This window comes from Eretmochelys imbricata, chromosome 9 (genome assembly GCF_965152235.1).
Source record: "Eretmochelys imbricata isolate rEreImb1 chromosome 9, rEreImb1.hap1, whole genome shotgun sequence".
Classification (NCBI taxonomy): domain Eukaryota; kingdom Metazoa; phylum Chordata; order Testudines; family Cheloniidae; genus Eretmochelys; species Eretmochelys imbricata.
The window spans coordinates 61,189,561-61,207,412 of NC_135580.1; the positions used below are offsets into that span (position 1 = coordinate 61,189,561).

Below are 17,852 nucleotides of genomic sequence, written 5' to 3' on the forward strand. Positions count from 1 at the left end.
GGTTTCTAACCATCCGAGTAGTGAGGTTCAGGAACAGCCTTCTAGTACAAGTTGTGAAGGCAAACAACTTAATCAGTTTTGAGAGAGAGTGGGACAAAATTTCTGAGTCTGATTGTATGATGGGGTTGCTTTTGATAGTGGGGGATGGGCTTGGTAGCCCCGGGGGCGGAGGGTCTCTTCTAGATTATTTTATGTTTCTAAAAGTTTATGCTTCAGGGCTTCAGACCGCCATCTGCAAGGGTCAGGAAGGGATTCTCCCTCTTCCCCGCCCATGTATTCTATCTGTTTTTTTAAAATCTCTTTCCTCTAAAACATCAGGGATGGCCTCGGCTGGAGATGGGACATAGGATGGGGTGGGCCAGTGCTCTGAGGTGGCACTGAGCATTCTCTCTCTCCCAGGTGCTTGGCTGGATGGTTCTTGCTCACATGCTCAGGGTCTAGCTCAGAGGTGGGCAAACTATGACCTGCGGGCGACATCTGGCTCGCGGGACCCTCCTGCCTGGCCCTGAGCTCCTAGCCGGGGAGGCTAGTCCCTGGCCCCTCCCCTTCTATCCCCCCCTCCCCCCCCAGCCACGCTGCCGTGTGGGCAGCAGAACTGCATGCTCCTGCCACTTTGAGTGGCATGGTAAGGGGGTGGCGGCGACACACGAGCGGCAATGCGGGGGTTTGGTACGGAGTCTCAGGGGTCAGTCAGGGGACAGGGAGCGGTTAGGGGTGGGGGATCCTGGGGGGCAGTCAGGGGACAGGGAGTAGAGGACGGTTGGACGGGGCGGAGGTTCTGGGGCGGTCGGGGGTGTTAGATAGGGCGTGGGAGTCCTGGGGGGCCTGTCGGCAGGGGGGTGAATAGGGGCCAGCGGTCAGTCAAGGGACAGGGAGCAGGGGGCGTTGGATGGGGGTGGGTCCTGGGGGGCAGTTTGGGGCAGGGGACCCTGGGAGGGAGCGGTCAGGGGACAAGGAGCAGTGGGGGTTGGATGGGGAGCAGATAGGGGGCCAGGGCTAGGCTGTTTGCGGGGGCACAGCCTTCCCTACCTGGCCCTCTATACCGTTTTGCACCCCGTTTTGGCCCTCAGGCCAAAAAGTTTGCTTACCCCTGGTCTAGCTGATTGCCATAGGTGGCTGAGAAGGAGTTTTCCACCAGGTCAGATTGGCAGTGACTTTGGGGGGTTTTGCCTTCCTCTGCAGTGTGTGTGGGTGCGGGTCACTTGCCTGGATTATCTGGGTATCTCTCACTTAATCATCTCCCTGCCATAGCAGGGGCCTCAGATACAGTGTGCCTTGTTCTCTACCTGTAGCACATAACAGTCTAGTCTCCTGTGGACTGAGATACTTTGGTCTCATCTCAGTTGTTGGGTTCAGTGTGTGAGTGCTGGGTGGTGTTGGTGGCTTGTTATATACAGGAGGTCAGACTAGGTGATCCTTTCTGGCCTTACACTCTATGACTTTGACAAGACAGCTCTGGATTAATCTGGAGTCCTCCAGGCCTGGATCCCTATCATTCTAGTTTCTGGCCTGGGAATAGTTCACAGACAGGACCGGGTCAGGGTCAGTGATCTTCTGGCTGTGCAGACACATCACATGTCCGGGCTGCTGCAGTTGGCAGTCTTTCATTGATCATGCTCTGCTACTTATCTGCCCCTGAGGGTCCAGCAGGAGGAGATGGTAGTTGGTAGAAGGCTCTGCACCCTTGTACAAGGTTTTAGGGGCCATGTTGGGCAATTTAATATCCATCAGAGGTCCTTCTCATGGGGGATCCTTTCAGCTCAGCATTTACCTTCAGGGGTTCGTGAGCTATTTTGGGCTTCCATGACACTGCTCCATATCTCCTCATCCACTTCAGGCAGTGCCTGCTTCAGAGGGACCTGGCTGGCTCGCCACCCTCAGAGTGGTTAGAAGGGGAAAGTACCATGAGGAATTGATGAGGCTTAAGGTTGCTCCACTGCTACTGTGGTACAGCCATCCCTTGCCAGAGAGATTCACTGTCATAGCCATGGGGCCCCTGGCTACTCATGGGTTCCCAAGGAGCCTCAGTGAACGAACAAACAAACAAAGGGAACCAATGCAGAGAGAGACTGACTGGAAATTCTGTGTGTTATAGGAATCTGGGAGATTGCAGGTAACTCTGCAGGGACCAAATGCTCAAACCGAGCTGCGCTTTCCTAGCGGGCTGTCCCTTTAAAGCAGCTGTTGGCTTTAATCCTGAAAGCACTGCCTAGTTTGGGATGTGGCATCTGTAGGGACCACATCAGTTACTGAGATCAGCATCACACTCTTGCTGACAGTCCTAGATCTGCCCTTGGAGCTGGGGGCAGGGAGCACTGCTGTGCAACTTGGTCACGAGCATCTGAGGTGGCTGACTTGCAGAGCTTGTTGTGAGATGCATCTTCCTGGTCCAGCCCACACTAGCCAATCGGCTTGGGTGAGCCTGTGCAGGGAGAGAAGCTGCCGTGGTGCCTGTTTAAGGTATCATGCTGCTGCTGTTACTTTGCAGGGAGAACTCAAAAGCAGCAGGTCCCAGGTGCATGAAAGCCAGTCACTCAGGGTCATTCCACATGGGGCTTGAGGACCTGGGGGTGTGCAGGAAGACTTGTTCCTTTGTGGGGAGAGAGGTCTGGAGGGATGTCAAGCCCTGCGATCATGCAGGGCATGGAGTGACTGAACTTCCAGAGTGGGAAAGTCTTGGGCATTTATCTCAGGAAGAGGGAGTGTGAGGATGAGCAGGGGACAATTGGGGGCATTCAAAAGGTGTGCATGGTGGGGGGGGAGAGGCGGTAACTGCTCCTCCCCTTCCTTGACTCCGTGAGTTGGGCTGGAACGGGAGGCAACCAGTTCAAGCCTGAGGGGAGCACAGGGGCCCAGCATGTGAGTGCTCCAGTGGAGATTAGGCCATGAAGTGCACTTGCCCAGCAAGGTGTCAGTTTCACTAGCCAGTCTGGCCAGTGGCTTCTTCCTTCTGTAATGGGCTCCAACTCCCAGGACAAGACAGAGTCAAGGGCAGGCCTGAATTCTTGATCCCTGGCATTGTGGGGGATGGGTTGTTCAATGTGGCTTTGGAGGGGAGGCCCTAGCCTCATAGATTCTAAGGCCAGAAAGGACCATTGTGATCATCTAGTCTGATGTACTGTATGCTATAGGCCGTAGAACTGCCCCCAAATAATTCCTAGAGCAGATCTTCTAGAAAAACATCCAGTCTGGATTTAAAAATGGTCCTTCATGGAGAATCCACAACAGCTCTTGCTAAGTTGTTCCAATGGTTAATTACCCTCTTTGTTAAAAATGTACACCTTATTTCCAGTCTGAATTTATAGAGCTTCAACTTCCAGCCATTGGATTGTGTTATCGCTGCTAGATTGAAGAGCTTACTATTAAATATTTGTTCCCCATGTAGGTATTTATAGACTATAATCAAGTCACTCCTTAACCTTCTTTTTGTTAAGATAAATAGATTGAGCTCCTTGAGTCTGTCACTCAGAGGCATGCTTTCTAATCCTTTAATCATTCTCATGGCTCTTCTCTGAACCCTCTCCAATTTATCAACATCTCTCTTGAATTGTGGTCACTAGAACTTGTCGCAGGATTCTGGTAGAAGTCACATCAGTGGCAAATACAAAGTAGAATAACCTCTGTACTCCTACTTGAGATTCCCCTGTTTATGCATCCCAGAATCGCATTAGCTCTTTTGGCCACAGAGTCGCATTGGAAGCTCATGTTCAGCAGATTATCCACCACCTCCCCCAAATCTTTTTCAGAGTCACTGCTCTGCAAGATGGAGACCCTATCCTAGAAGTATGTCCTACATTCCTTGTTCGTAGGTGTATGCATTTACATCTAGACATGTTAAAATACATGTTGTTTCCTTGCACACAGATTACCAAGCGATCCAGATCTCTCTTTCTGTTGTGTTAATAATTTACCTCTCCCCCAATTTTTGTGTCATCTGCAAACTTTATCAGTGATGATTTTGGTTTATTTCAGGTCATTAATAAAAATGTGAAATATCATGGGGTAAAGAACTGATCCCTGCAGGACACCACTAGAAACACATCCCGCTTGATGATTCCCTGTTCACTATTACATTTTGACATGTATCTGCCAGTTTTTAATCCATTTAATGTGTGCCATGTTAATTTTAATCTTTCTAGTTTTTAATCAAAATGTCATGCTGTAGCAAGTCAAATGCCTTACAGAAATCTAAGTATCAGCAGTATTACGTTTATCTACCAAACTTGTAATTTTGTCAGGAAAAAAAAAAGTTAGTTTGACAGGATCTATTTTCCACAAAGCCATGTTGAATGCATTAATTATATTGTCCTCCTTTAATTCTTTATTAATCAAGTCCCATATCAGCCACTCCATCATATGGGGATTAGTGTCAGACTGACAGGCCTGTAATTAGCCGAATCATCCCATTTACCCTTTTAAAATATTGGCACAATGTTAGCTTTCTTCCAGTCTTCTGGAACTTCCTTGGTGTTCCAAGACTTATTGAAAATTAACATTAACAATCCAGTGAGCTCCTCAGTCAGCTCTTTTAAAACTCTTGGATGCAAGTTATCCAGACCTACTGAGTTACAAATGTCTAACTTAAGTAGATGCTGTTTAACATCCTCCAGCGAGAATGTTAAACAGAATGGAAAGAGTGTAATCATATGATATGTTTGTCATCTGTTTTTTGCCAAATATAGAACAGACATATTTATTGAACACTTCTGCATTTTCTTCATTATTATTGATAATTCCATTTCCATCTAGTTAATGGACCCATACCATTGTTAGAATTCTTTTTGTTCCTGTTATACTTTTAAAACTCCTTCTCATTTTCCTTAACTCTACTGGCTGTAGATTTCTCCTTGTGTCTTTGCTTCCCTTATCAATTTTCTGCAATTCCTAGCTTCTGATTTGTATTTGTTACTATCAGCTTCCCCTGTCTTCTATTTATTATAGATATTTTTAAAAAATTTTATAGCTGCTTTCACTTCTAAGTTGTTTTTTAAACCAATACTGCCTTCTTCCTTGATGGTTGATTTTTTTTTTTAGGAGTCTATTAAAGCTTTCTTAAACAATTCCTAATGATCAATCACATTTTTCTGAATAAATTCTTCCTCTCAGCAGATTTGGCTCATAATTGTTTTCAGCTTTGTGAGCTTGGCCCTTTTTGAAGCACCAGCTACATATAGCACTGATTTGGACTTTATTCTACGTGCATGTTATAAATGTGATCAAGTCCTGATCACTTGTACCTAAATTACCATTCATTTTAGTTCAGTGATCAGGTCCTCTCTGTCTAGGTCTGTCATAGCATTCCCCAGTGTTAGCTGCAGTGCTTTTTGAGGTAGGAAATTGTTGTCTATAACATTAGAAATTACAAGGACATTTTAGTCCTGACAGCATGAGACCTCCAGTATATGTTGTTCAAATTAAAGTCCCTTGTTATGCGGCTTTTTTCCCTTTCTGTCCTAGATAGGTGCAGAGGAGCCAATTTTCATGTGATTAGCAGACACCAACTAATAGCCCACCTTGTGCTGGATCTGTGTGGCTGGGCTGTTTCCTGTTGTGCTGGTGGGGGAGGATGTAGAATCGGTCCCTCCTCACTAATCTGTGCCTCTCTCACTGCTCTCACAGGCCCTGCAATTGGTTTCTCTTCTCTGACGTTCTCAAGAGGCTGAAGCTTTCCTCCCGCATATTCCAGGCTCGCTTCCCGCACTTTGAAATTGCTACCCTGCCCAAGGCGGAGTTCCAGCGTCAGGTGTCCTCGAGCCAGTTGCTGGCCCAGGAGGAGGTGCCAGAGAGCCCCGAGCCACGCCCCCAGGGCCCTGCAGAGACTGTGGAGCTGGTGCGTTACGAGCCAGAGCTACTGCAGCTCCTGGGCTCAGCAGTGGAGTTCCAGGCCTGGAGCAGCTGACGGGGGCTGGAGCTCTCCCCGCATCGGACTGCGTCATGAGGCAATAATATGGACTGATGGGAAGCAGCCTTTTCAATGCCAGCAGCGGGGCCTGGAGTCTTTGGCTGTTTTGCTCTCTCCTTGCAGCCCCTGAACTCCGACTGGGGAGAGACTCCACTTGTCTCCAAGGACTTCCCAGGGTCCCTTTCTAATGAGCAGCAGCAGATGCAGCTCTCTGCAGGTCCCCTTCTAGCTCAGCCGGAAAGCTTGGACCTGCCCCACTGGGCTACCTTAGCTGGGCCTCCTGGCTGTAGGACCATGGGCTCTGAAGTGAGGGACAGTGGGTGCTTCTGCCCTGCCCCGCCCCATAGAACTGCGCCTCTCTCTCAAAAGCTGCCCTCCCCGCAATGTCTTCCATAGTATTTATTTAATTAGTATTTAATTTGTAATGTTTCTTTTGTTTCTGCTGAGTCTGTATCACTGTGATTATTTGAGTCCCAGGCTGTGGTGAAGAGGGCTTCCTCTGGCCCCTCTCCCAGGATGCGCCCAGAGGACACTGCTCTCCCATGAGTAGCTAGCTGTCCAGTGACCGAACTGCTGTGGCCTAGCAGCAAGGGACCAGCTCTCACAACAGTCCCCACGTTAAATTTTAGGGCCTGTGGGCAGCCCCCTCCCTCACCAACTTCTCTTGGGGCTGTTTCCTTTCCAAAAGCAAGGCCAGCTGAGAGCTGTTCTCCAGCCCAGGGTTCAGTCTCCCCCAGGTGCTCGCCTGGCTCTCATGCATTTCACTTACATCGCTTATTTCTGGATTCTTCTGGGCCACTTTGGAGAGGCAGCTGCAGTCCGAGAGCCGCTCCAAAGCCGCAGGCAGAGACTCCAGCTGCCTCCCATCCTCATGGGCTCCTGCTGCTGCTGGAGGGCCATCCTCCTTGACGCAGCATCTGCATGCAGACAGGCCCCTTTCTCCTCCGCTGCCTGTGCCCCTTTCTTCTGTTCAGAGGAGCAGTTCTACTGCAGAGCGCTGGCCTGAGGGGGCAAGTGCCTGCCCCTGGCAGGAGCAGAGAGCAGGGCTGCACCGCTGTGTAGATGGTACAGTTTTATTGTACAGGTGCTAACAAGGATGCTGAGGACTGGACAATCTGTTTCCTAGCTCTCCCCTGTCCTGCCCTGCAGTGGGAGTGTTGGGTGGTTTTTTCTTTGTGTTGTGTTTCGTCCCAGCCGGGGCAGTTGTAGCCTCCCCCGACCACCACTTGTCTGCCTCCCCCTCCCTGGGACCAGACAGCTCCTTTTTTAAGCTGAGGGTTATTGCCTTTGGGTGTGTATTCTGGCTGCTCTTTCTGATTTCTGTTTTATTATAAACAACCGGCTGTGGTGTCAAAAAACACTTATGTACAGAAAAACCTGCATCAGGCCCTCTGCCTCCTGACTCTTCTCTCGCTGTGTGTGTAGTGTTCCGTTACCCGTGGGGGGGAGTGGCGGGGGGAAAGCACTGTTCTTGGGATGAGAACGCCTGTGCTGGCGGGGTGGAGAGAGAGAAATGACCCTGCCCCTTGGGCTCTGGGAGTTCTCTGCTGTCTGCACTGTGAGATCCACTGTTACAGCCTCTTGTTACTGCTGAGTGAGAACCCAGTCCTGCACCCTTGCTTGCCTGAGGGTAGCATCCTCCTCCAGTGTGCTCTCCTAGAGCCTTGTATCTGCCAGGCTGGGGATCAGCTGAGGCAACTGAAAGCAGGGTGCTCTCTCTACCACTCTGTCCCTGTAGCCTGAACTGCTTTAGTGCAGCCTGCTCCTTTTCCTGCAAGCAGAGGGGCACCTATGCTTATGGCTACAGCAGCTGTGTACAGTAAGATGACACAAAAAGGCAAGGCTGGGTTCTCGCTCACTCAGCGTTTTAAATCTTCAGCTGTGCTTCAGCCCAGTTCCATGGAGGAGCTGTTATTCCCAAGGAGAGTAGTACCGGCCTTGGAGCCTAGGCCTGGCCTCTCAATTTTTGTAACCACCTCAGCACACGTGTACAGAAGCTGCTGGGCACCTGCTCACAGGCCAGGGCAGCAGTAGTGAGTAGCATAAGAAAGAACTTCCACCAAGGGTTTGAAGGCCCAGGTATAGACCTCCAGCCCCAGGACTTTGGCCCAGGCATGTCTGCTCTCCAGGGCCTAATGAACGGTGGTGGCAGGGGAAAGAACTGAGCCCAGGCTGTGGTGGAGAGCAGGGGCAATGGAATGAAACTGGTGTGATAGGCCTTTTCTCCTGCCCCAGCCTGTGTATTCATGTGGGAGGGCTCAGTGGGTGGAGCAGGCTGCTCAGGGAGTGTCACAAACATACCCTTTTCCCAGGTGTAGATGATGATGATGTGTGGGAGTTAGGGCATGTCAGGCCAGGTGCCAGGGAGATAAGGCCATGCTGCTGTACCACTCCTAGCAGCTCCTTGGGATGCTGTAAGCAGAGAGCCTGGTGCTGGGGCATTGCATGTAGTCTCCTAGCTGCACCTTGAAGGAAAGGTCCATAGGGCCGTGCTACAGCCCCACCCCCAGCAAGCTTGGAAAGCAAGCCTGAGAGTTCCAGTGCAGCAGGGGCAGCCGGGGGGATGTATGTTCCCTGGAAGAGTGTGGGGGGGGCAGTCCTTCCCCACAGAAGAGGGAAGGGATATGTGCATACTGCCCATGCCCTCCCCTCAAGAGGCCATGAAGAAGCTGGCAGGTGGGGCCTTAGCACCCCATGGCAAGCACCACTCAGAGAAAGCACAAGTGGTCGTAGTTCAGCTAAGCCCAGCTTCTATGGCTGCCTGTTCGTGAGGGCACCACTGGTGCTATGTGGACAGTGCAGGCTGGATGCCAGGCCCTAGTGCAATGGACCGAGCCGCTGGGAGCAGAATACACCAGCACAGCCACTCCCATGGAGGGGGCAAGTGTCACTCTGTGGTTTGTGGGGGGGGCCAGTGCATGTACAGTGTGGGGGGAGGGGGGTGGATGATGCTCTTCCAAAGCCGGTTTGCCATATTGCATGGCACCAGGGCTCTGAACAATGCTAGGCAGGCAGGCCTACCCCTGCCGCATGATCGGTGGACCTGCAGCCCACATGCTATGGGTAATGGAAGGGTTAAATGCCTCTTGGTTGGGAGTGTGGTGGGGATGCTCAGGGCTGGGGGAGGGCACTAGCAGTCTGGGAGTGAGGGGGGGTCTCAGGGCAGGGGAATAGGGCATGTGAATGTGAAACACCATGAAGCTAGTGTGAGTGGGAGCCTGAACCTGTTCTGCCCTGGCTCTCTGGGCCCCTTGCAATGCCTTCTGGGGCAGAGGCAGTAGGTGCCCAGGCATGGGCCCCTAACTGGCACAGAGGCCAGGCCCCGGCTTGCTGCTCTCGCTCCATGGCCCAGGTTACACATGGGGCTGCTCTATTCCAGTTCCCTGGTCATTGGGCCTGGTGGACACCACCAGGCTCCTGAAGGGCTGCTGCTATTCAGCACTGCTCTGTGACCACTGTCATAAAGGGCCCATAAAGCCAGCATTGCAGGGACACCCCATTGCAGGCGAGGCCCCCCCCACAGCTCAGTATGCTAGGGGGTGTTGGGGCATAAGAGGCGGCCTGGGGCATAAGAGGTGGCCTAGGGCATCCCTTTTTGCCAGCCTCCCGCCCTGGCAAGGCCCACAGGTCATAGCACCCAGGACACAAGTTAGGGCCAGAAGAGGTCCCAGGAGCCCTGCAATTAGAGCAGTGCAAGCAGCACCTCTGGCTCCCTGCAGCAGCCGTAGTGCAGGGGCCCAGCTGAATTCCCTCCCTCCTGGAAAATGGGGAGCAGCTCTCATTCCAGCAGCTGTACTCGGGGCGAGGCCCAGCCGCTAGCTCAGCCCCTTGGCTCAAGCCAGAACACTGCATATTGGGGCCTAGCGTCTCTGCAGATGGCAACTCCTGGATAAGATGAGGAGTGGCACAGCCAGGTGCTGCCACTGCCCTGCCACAGCCCACCACCGGAGTCTGGTGTAAAATGTCTCTTTAATGGGTGAAGGCAAGAAGCAAATGGCATGCAGCCTGTGAGGCTCCCCTCTCCCAGCGTTCCTGGCCCCAGCAGTCCCCAGCTCTGAGTTGGATCCTGTCAGTCCAGGGAACTAGGCTTTCCCAGCATCCTTTGGAGCCGAGGGTGCATCTGCGCACTTCACACCACATCCCAGCCTTCCTCCTTGATATCACCACTGCCTAGAGACAGCAGAGCTGCAGGGCCTGGGGCAGAGCTGGGCGTTGTCAGGAGCTGAGCCATCCGCTCACCAGGGAACGCCGCCTCCGAGCTGATGGCTAATTCCAGTTCCACCACAGGTGTCAAGCCAACCTTTGGGTGGCTGAGTTGGGTGCAGCTGTCAGTGCCTCCTGCTGGCAGGGCTGCTGTTGCTTTGCCATCCTGGGAGCTGCTTAGAGCTAGTGGCTGGAGCTCCTGGACCTTTGCATGGTCGGGCAGGCTCTCCTGCTGGGATGTCTGTGTCTTCGGTACACCGGTGAGTGTGGTAGGATCACTGGAAAGCAGGCTTGGGAGTGGGTGATCCAGCATAGCCAGGCAGTTGCCGTTGGCCTCCATTGTCCCAATGATGGTGGCAACAACAGTGCCTGGCTGGCCAGTCAGAGCTATTGGCTGGAGCAGACTAGACAAGGAGTGCTGGGGGGCAGTAGGCAGGAGGGGGCCTGCTGCTGGGATATTGCTGCCCGGGCCTGGCAGTGGCTGGGGGAACCCATTCATGGGGAACCCAGGCTGGAGCGGGATCCTGTCCGGAGCAGGGGTGCTGCTTGCAAAAGGAGAACTGGCAGCATTTCCCAGGGCCAGCATTGTGATGAGTGGGATGGGCTGGAGAGTCAGGGACCCCAGCCCCAAGCGACCGGGCAGGAGCGGGGAGCTGGGGAAGGAGAAAGGAAAACGGTCACATGCTGGAGTGAATGTGCAGACTGGGCCCCACCAACCACTGTAGGTGGGGGATGGGAAATCCACCTCCCTCCCCATCCAGGCCCCCACCACACCCCATATCACCCCTCCGCTGACAGCTGAGGCACGAGCCCCAGTGCTTGTGACCCCCCCAGCTGGAGCCTGTGTGCCCAAGGCTCTGTGCTGCCTGCCTCTGCTGACACTGAAGTGTTGGCATTGATTGTCACCCATGCACCATAACCCCGCTGCCCTGCCCTGCCCTGCCCTGCCCTGCCGTGGCTCACTCAGCCTCGGGTCCCCCGCAACTGCCTCTCACTGTGCCGCCCCATCGGGCCTCCTACCACCTTCCCTTCCTGCCCTGCAGCACAGCTCTCCTGCCATGCCTCGCCAGATCCCCCCTTTGGCTCCCATGCCCCTCTGCCCCTGCAATGTCCCACCAGCTGGGCTCCCTGTCACCCTGTTCCCGAGCCGCTGAGCCCCTCAACACCATTGGCCTCCTCCAGCCCCATCATCTGGACTCATCACCGGCCCTCTTTCCACAACCTGCCTGCCCTGCACCCCTTGTTCTGGGTCCAGCCAACTTCTCCAGAGAGCTGGTAGCTTGGCCATGGAGGGTACCGCTGCCTGGGTGCATGATGGCAGCCATGGTCCTGTGCCCAGGTTTGGCACAGAGGCTGGGCAGAGCCTGTGGCCCTGGCTGGATCCCAACTCCCCTTGCCCAATGCTGCTCTCAGGAGAGCTGGAGGGTCCTGCCTGCAGTGGCCATGGCACCTTTGCCCTGCTGAAGACAAGCTGCCACTGTGAGGGGCTGCCCTGGGGCAAACACCTCCTCCCCCCGGGCCAGGCCCAGCCCTGGCCTGGAGGCTGGTCCACTCCACTCAAGGCAGTGTCAATGCAATGGTGGGCGAGACATTGTGTGGCCAGAGTCCATGCAGCCCCCCCAAGCCTGTGCTGCCCTTCCTCCAGGCACTTACCCCACGGCATGGGCGGGTGGCATGCTGGCTCCCCGCTGCACCTTGGGGGCAGGACACGGTGCAGCTGTGGTCTCCCGAGGCTGGGTCACTGGTGCAGTCTCCCTCTTGCTGCGAGTGGGGAACAGGGCACTCTGGAGGGGGGCAGTCCTGGAAGAGGGCCTGGGGGCCGAGCGGCTGGCTCTGGGGTTCACAGTGCCCACTGTTTCCCCCTCATCCTCAATCACCACCAGGTCCTTGGGCATCTCCTTGAACTGATATACCAGCCGCTGCCCTTCCACCTTGGCCAGAATGCCACGCTGGTAATAGTACCTGGGGATGTCACCAATGCAGCATGGTACTGGGATCTCCCCATCCCCCAGTGCCACAACCTCCCCCCCCCCGCCTCCTCCAGAGCCAAAACCCACCCCCCATTGCTCTCCTGCATCCCCACTCCGGCTCCACACCCTGGCCCCTGCACAGCCCCCCCTTATCCAATCAGCTCTGCACCCTCCCATGGGGCTCCCCCCAGCACTGTAACCCCCCCCCCACCGCTCCCCTGCATCCCCACCTCAGCTCCACGCCCTGGCCCCTGCAGAACCCCCCTTACCCCATCAGTGCTGCACCCTCCGACACAGCTCTCCACCCCCCACTGTAGCCCCCTACACCGCTCCGCTCCTGCCACCATCCCTGCAACCCCCACCCCCCCAGCTGGAGGACCCTACCGCAGTGCCCGGCCCATGGTTTCATAGTTCATGCTGGGTTTGTTCTTTTGCTTTCCCCACAGCCTGGACACTGCCTTGGAGTCCACCAGCTTGAAGATGCCCCTGTCTCGCTGGGTCCATTTGATGTACTTGGGGCAGGTGTTCCTGTCCTGGAGCAGTGCCAGCAGGAACTCCCACAGGTAGAGGGCGTTACCTGGGGGGGGGCAGGGAATGGTGGGCGTGAGGGGCAGGCAGTGCACAGCCCTGGGAAGGGGCATCCCAGACCCTCCTCTCCTCTGAACTGCCCCCTGTGCTGAGGAGCCCAGTGCAGCCCTTGTTGTTCTAAGGGCAAGGAGTCAGGGCCCTACTGAGCCCCCGTGAGCCAGCCCATTGCCCCATGCGCCACCCCATCGCTAGCCCGAGTGCCCTCCCTCTGCAGCAGTAGCGAATGTAAGCCCTAGGTCCACAGCCCAGGCAGAGTGGAGAGCTGTTAATCAGTGCACTGCGGGTGCGGGCCACTCCCAGCTGACGTGTTCCAGAGTCTCAGCTCTCCTTCACAATGGGCTCTAACCCTCCTGGCTGCAAGGAAACCGTCACCACATGTAAGGCACAGACAGGAGGGATGCATCTGTCAAGACCAGCTAAGCAGCTCAGAGCTGTAGGCGAGTGCAGGGGAACTGCTGGGAAATCCTCTCAGTATCAGCACTGTTGGTGTCCAAGCACCAAAGAGGAGGAGGAGAGGCCTGGATACAGCTGCACAGAACATCATCGCCTGCGGGTGGCATCTCGTCCCGGCCTGGGCAGAGGGCAGAGCCTGGGGAAGTACAACCACTCATTTTCTCCACTCTGAACCTGCAACTCTGTGCAAGTACGGATGCTGCCTCCTGGACCAGGGAGCCTGGACTGATCTAGGGACATTAGCAGGAGCCAGCAAGTTCACCCAGCAGCCCCTGGCAGAGAGCAAGTCACCATTATCCACAGCAACACTGGACTGCTCCTGTCCCACTAGGCCTCCCCGCATGGGCTGGAGGCTAGAGCTTTCCCAGGCTGCCATCCTGCTGCGCGCAGTTTGTCATAGAATCATAGAATATCAGGGTTGGAAGGGATCTCAGGAGGTCATCTAGTCCAACCCCCTGCTCAAAGCAGGGCCAATCCCCAATTTTTACCCCAGATCCCTAAATGGCCCCCTCAAGGATTGAACTCACAACCCTGGGTTTAGCAGGCCAATGCTCAAACCACTGAGCTATGTCTGCCCCCCAAAGATACCCCTTTGTCCTGCTGTCAGGGGAAAGGGGACTCTGCCGGGGCTGGGGGAGCTGCCTGGGCTACATTCAGAGCCCAAGGTGAGAAGGGCCCATTGTGATCAGCTAGTCTGTCCCCTGCACTCCACAGGCCAGAGAGCTGCCCCACAGGGATCCCTAGGAGGGCACTCTGCTGCAGCTGCCGGGCTAGTGGTGGGATGGGCGTATGGGCAGGCTCCCTGCCCTGAGTCAGACTGGCCAGGGGGCTCAGCCAGGCACGAAGTGTCTCCCATTCGTTCAGCAGCCTCTGGCTGATGATTTGCCCCATCAGGCGCTGAGCCAAACTCGTCTGCTCCCTGCCAAGCTACAGGAGCCATTTGCTGTGGCCCTGTCCAACCTGACATCTCCCAGCCTGCGCCCCCTCCACGGGCCGCCATGCTGCTCACTACCTTTGCCGTCCTTGCTCTTCCTGCAGATTGGAAAGCCTGGGGTGGTGATGGGGGAAAGGCAGCGGGGGGACTTCGGCTTGCGACCTGCAAGAGGAAGACAGGAGAAAGGAAGAGCACAGCCTCAACCCTCCTACCACCCAACCTGCCTCTCCATGGGCCTCCCCTAGGCCACCAGCTATTCTCACAGCAGGCGCTGGACCTCCTACTCCTGCAGCATCCTCTGAGTGGGGCCTGGGCACTGCACCTCCCCTGGATTCACTTCAGAGAGCTGCTTCCCTCTGACAGGTCAGGCTGTGGACACAGTGTCTGTCTGTCTCTCCATGGACACACTGGGACTGTGCTGTGTACACAGCCCAGAATCACTGCCCTCCCCACTGAAATGTAGCCATCGTCCGCTGGGGTAAGACTGCCGCTGTTCAAGATCAGGACAGCATGCGATCACTACTGCGGGGTTGCTGTCTTCCCATCACAGTCCTGCACAGCACCACACTCACCTCCAGTGCGTCAGTGCTGGGTGAGGGAGGGGGTGACCGGCCAACACTGTAGGGTTGGGTCTCAAGAGTCACACAATGGTGATGGAGACAGGCTCAGACCAGAGCAGCTAGTGGGGGTGATGTTGTCTCCACACCCTCGTGCATGGTACTGGGCAGGGGAGGTGGGCTAGGAGCTGGGGGCGGGGCCAGCACTGGTCATGGGGCAGGGGCGGGGAGGATACAAGATAATGATGTCTCTGGTCCATAGTGGCGGAGAGGCAGGAGGACAGCTGGTTTGGCCAGTGTGTGGGGAGCTGCAGTGCAGGGAATGGCGATGGAGGTGGGATGTCCCGGGCAGGTTGGGCAGGGCCCTGGGGCAGGGTTAGGGCTGGTAGCTGGGACTCACGGGGATGCGGCAGGTGCGTGCCAATGAGGAGGCTGGCTCTGCGCCAGGCGCTCCCCGCCAACAGAACAGGACATGTCACAGGCCCCAGGAGCCCTGCTGGGAGAGGAGGGCATAGCATGCACAGGATTTAGGGGACCCAGGTTACCTTTCCTCCTGGGCTGCTTCCCTGTTTGCTTCCTGGTGGACCCAGGCAGGGGATTCTCCTCATCCTCAGACCTGAGCAGGCCGCTGGCTTCCCCCAGACCCAGGGGGCAGGCCCCTCTGTCCAGGGAAGCCCCCGTGCCACCAACTACAAGGGATACAATGGGAGGGAAGCCTGGCTAAACATGGGGCACCAGATCAGCATCACGCCCCTAGGACCCTCACTTAGACTGGGCCATGCCAGCGACTCCCCTGCCCACCAAGATGCAGCCACCCTGAAAGAAGGCCTCTAACCTGCAAATAGACCCTATCTAGGTGTGAGCACCTCCAACCCTCCTACCCCGCCCACAGGAGGGGAGAGCCACCTTGCCCTGATGCTCCCCCGTGAGTGGGGGAAGGCCCCCAGCCACCACTCTGTGAGAGGGCACGGGCCCTTGTACTGCCTGTGAGGGGGTGGGACCAGTTCCTCCTCCCCATGAGATGGGAAGGGCTCTTGCCTGCCCTGTGAGAGGGGAAGGCCCCCAGCCCTGTCCCTCCCACAACCTAAGAGGGGAGGGCCACTGCCCAGGAAAGGCGACTCACGCAGGCGCTTCTCATCCAAGATGTTGTTGGGTGACTCCACCCAGAGCAGGCCCTCGCCAGCTGCAATGGGGGGTAACGGCTGCTCAGCGTCACCTGCAGAGTAACAGCCTGTGTCAGTCCAGCCCCCCCAACTTCAGGGGGAACGGAACCAACCTGGGGCACCCACCTTCTGCCAGGCTTTTCAAAGAGCCCAGCCCCCAGCAGCACCTATTGTTTCGGTGGGGATGATGGGGCCGTTCCCCCTCTCGGTGCAGGCTCCATGCAGACTCTGGCAGGCAGTGCTGCACAAGGTTTCCTTGACCCCATCAAGGCTGGAGCCATGTCACTGCCCCTGCCAGTGGAGATGGCGGTGCATAAACACGCGGCTTGCTAGCTGCATCATCATATGCAGGGCTGGAGCTAGACTGGCTCTGCACACCAGGGGAGAGCCCTGAGCTCAGCTCTGCTGGGTCTCAGCAAAGGCCTGGCTTTTGGAGTCTTAGGGGATCTGCAATGGATGAAATGCCCTCTTCCCCCTTGCCCCCGTATGACCCACCTGGCACTGTGACACTGTCCCCAACAACCTGCGGCTCGGGCTTGTCCAGCAGCCCATCTGCCATGATGCCACTGGGCACCTCATCCAGTTCCAGCCCCGAATACACACACAGCAGGTCTGTGCAGGGAAGCTGCTCCTCCAGTGGGGCAGGAAAGGCCAGTGGGTCATCAAGCTGCAGGGGAACAGACATACATCATACACAGTGCAGCTTGAGACTATCCCCCAGCATGCTTAGCACACACCCCCAGAGATCTCAGGCCCAGCCATTGTGATGGGATGCCTCAGGTGCAACCTGGAACTGTGGGACCGCTGTGCCCCCTAAACTCTCTGGCCTGGGCTGTCTCTCCAAATGCTTTGCTAGTGACAAGCAGCAAACCCCTCCAGACGCTGTTATCACTCAGCACAACAGCAGGGGGAGCCCCACACCCAGCTGGATTGCATGAATGCTCCCTGAGCCACTCACGAATCACACAGAGAAAGGCACTGGCCAATTTCCCCCAGCTTCCCATGCTTGCACCCCAGAGCTGTACCGTCTTGCCCTGGTCAGAAGCTTGACCAGTGTAAATTTATTACCCGGTCTACCCCTCCCTCAGCATGGAAAGGTCATGCACCAGCCTTTGTAGCCTGAGCTGAGATTTCCCAAGCACTTCAACCAAACCAAATTGTTTTAGATAAAATTTCAGGATCCTGACACAGGGAAGAAAGGAGAGCAGCAGAATACGGACCCTGGACTTCAGAAAAGCAGACTTTGACAACCTCAGGGAACTGATGGGCAGGATCCCCTGGGAGAATAACATGAGGGGGAAAGGAGTCCAGGAGAGCTGGCTGTATTTTAAAGAACCTTATTGAGGTTACAGGGACAAACCATCCCGATGTGTAGAAAGAATAGTAAATATGGCAGGCGACCAGCTTGGCTTAACAGTGAAATCCTTGCTGATCTTAAACACAAAAAAGAAGCTTATAAGAAGTGGAAGATTGGATAAATGACCAGGGAAGAGTATAAATATATTGCTCGGGCATGCAGGAGTGAAATCAGGAAGGCCAAATCACACCTGGAGTTGCAGCTAGCAAGAGACGTTAAGAGTAACAAGAAGGGTTTCTTCAGGTACGTTAGCAACAAGAAGAAAGTCAAGGAAAGTGTGGGCCCCTTACTGAATGAGGTGGGCAAAACTAGTGACAGAGGATGTGGAAAAAGCTAATGTACTCAATGCTTTTTTTGCCTCTTGTCTTCACGAACAAGGTCAGCTCCCAGACTACTGCACTGGGCAGCACAGCATGGGGAGGAGGTGACTAACCTTCTGTGGGGAAAGAAGTGGTTCGGGACTATTTAGAAAAGCTGGATGAGCACAAGTCCATGGGGCCGGATGTGCTGCATCCAAGAGTGCTAAAGGAGTTGGCGGATGTGATTGCAGAGCCATTGGCCATTATCTTTTAAAACTCGGCGATCGGGGGACGTCCCGGACAACTGGAAAAAGGCTAATGTAGTGCCCATCTTTAAAAAAGGGGAGGAGGAGCATCCTGGGAACTACAAGCCAGTCAGCCTAACCTCAGTCCCTGGAAAAATCATGGAGCAGGTCCTCAAGGAAT

At 55.3% G+C, this 17,852-nt stretch overlaps 2 protein-coding genes across 4 annotated transcripts in view; one reads left to right on the top strand and one right to left on the bottom strand.

Moving 5' to 3' along the window:
* Positions 1–7,290, top strand: part of BCORL1 (BCL6 corepressor like 1) — a 46,672-nt gene extending 39,382 nt beyond the window's left edge. The window contains exon 14 of the mRNA XM_077826629.1: positions 5,620–7,290. Within this exon, the coding sequence (XP_077682755.1) occupies positions 5,620–5,899 (280 nt within the window). The 3' untranslated portion in view covers positions 5,900–7,290. The remainder of the gene's footprint in view (positions 1–5,619) is intronic.
* Positions 7,291–9,777: 2,487 nt separating this feature from the next.
* The window catches only part of ELF4 (E74 like ETS transcription factor 4), a 41,853-nt gene continuing 33,778 nt past the window's right edge, over positions 9,778–17,852 (bottom strand). For all 3 annotated transcript variants that reach the window (XM_077826240.1, XM_077826241.1, XM_077826238.1), the window contains 7 exons: positions 16,266–16,437; positions 15,731–15,823; positions 15,153–15,296; positions 14,129–14,212; positions 12,460–12,652; positions 11,759–12,067; positions 9,778–10,758 (listed from right to left, as the gene is read on the bottom strand). In XM_077826240.1, coding sequence (XP_077682366.1) covers positions 10,032–10,758; positions 11,759–12,067; positions 12,460–12,652; positions 14,129–14,212; positions 15,153–15,296; positions 15,731–15,823; positions 16,266–16,437 — 1,722 coding nt within the window. In that variant the 3' untranslated portion in view covers positions 9,778–10,031. The remainder of the gene's footprint in view (positions 10,759–11,758; positions 12,068–12,459; positions 12,653–14,128; positions 14,213–15,152; positions 15,297–15,730; positions 15,824–16,265; positions 16,438–17,852) is intronic.